Here is a 1,346-nt window from a genome sequence, read left to right as displayed (position 1 = left end):
GTGGATCGTGCTGAGCACAAGGCTGAGTCACAGTTTGCATCAGAGAGTGGAAGTTGTTGCTGATACACACTTGAGAAAACAGGATCCTACAGGATGAATAACGGCCCTGTGTTCCCTGCAGGAGTGACAGGTGAGGAGGAGCTGCAGGTGACTCAACCTGAGATGGTGTCGGTCGCAGCTGGAGAGACGGCCATTCTGCCCTGCACAATCTCCTCTCTACAACCCTTGGGGCCCATTAACTGGTTCTGGGGTACTGGACCAGATCGGCAGCTAATCTACAATTTCAAAGGAACCCACGAACACTTACCTCTCTACCCCCGAGTAAGAAATGTGGCAGACATCACACAAAGAAACAACATGGATTTTTCCATCAGCATCAGTAACATCACCCCAGCCGACACCAACACCTACTATTGTGTCAAGTTCCAGAAAGGGACCCCTAATACAGAGTTTAAGTCTGGTCCTGGGACTCGGGTCACTGTGAGTGGTGAGTACAGACGGGGCCTCCCGCCCCTGGTGTGACAATAGCTCAGGATTAACACCTGTGTTCTTTGAGCAACAACTAAGTATCAGGGGTGAGGGTGGGTGTTTATATTCCTGGTCACCATCCAGCCCCTTTACAGAGCAGGGAGTTGTAGCCTAAAGTCCATGCAGATTGCTTAAGGACCCTGATGACACAGGGAGAAAAGTCTGCAAACCTAGTCACATGCTCCAAAGACGAGCCTTGTCCAGTCTGGTCCCATAGAGGAGGGAACTGAACATGTGGGTGTCATCCCAGTCACCTCCTCCCCCTAGAGTCTTATTTGACATCTAACTGCTGAGGACCTACTGTGTGCCCGGCTCTGCTCTCAGGAGTTGAAAAGAGCAATGAACAAGTGGGCACAAGCTCTTCCCGTGATGTCTCCATTCTCTTCTCCTCCAGTGAGGGGAGGGTCAGTGCAGGGCCGAGAGAGCGTGTGAGTTTCCTTATTTCATCTTCAGAAACATCACACTGAGCAGAAAGTCCTATGAGGAGTGAAACTGAGAGCCCTGTTGGGGGAGATGCCCAGAGGACTTGCTCAGCTGTGGGCTTTAGCAGGAAAACCCATGTGATTCAGGGAAGATGGCCACACTGAGAGGAGAAGACTCTGCCTGGTCATCTCCAGAGGTCCCTCGCCCCAGAGATGAGCCACCCCATGTAGGTGATTAGGAGTTAGTTACCTGACTGAGGCGGCACAGAGGATGCTCCTTTTGGGTGTCTGCCAGAGGCCCAGAATCCTCTTCCCAACTCCTAGATGTGTAAAGTCAGTAAACATGGTACAGCTCAGTCCCCACTCACTGTGGGACCACCTGAGCCCGGGAGACAA

The 1,346-nt window shown here is 52.0% G+C and overlaps 1 protein-coding gene across 1 annotated transcript in view; it reads left to right on the top strand.

Annotated features, from left to right (window-relative positions):
• The first annotated feature begins 93 nt into the window (after nucleotides 1–93).
• The window catches only part of LOC102833686, a 12,157-nt gene continuing 10,904 nt past the window's right edge, over nucleotides 94–1,346 (top strand). Inside the window, exon 1 of the mRNA XM_006868748.1 lies at nucleotides 94–487. Coding sequence (XP_006868810.1) covers nucleotides 94–487 — 394 coding nt within the window. The remainder of the gene's footprint in view (nucleotides 488–1,346) is intronic.

Source organism: Chrysochloris asiatica, unplaced genomic scaffold (genome assembly GCF_000296735.1).
Source record: "Chrysochloris asiatica unplaced genomic scaffold, ChrAsi1.0 scaffold00123, whole genome shotgun sequence".
NCBI classification, from domain to species: Eukaryota; Metazoa; Chordata; class Mammalia; order Afrosoricida; family Chrysochloridae; genus Chrysochloris; species Chrysochloris asiatica.
This window is presented reverse-complemented; position numbering and strand designations above follow the sequence as displayed.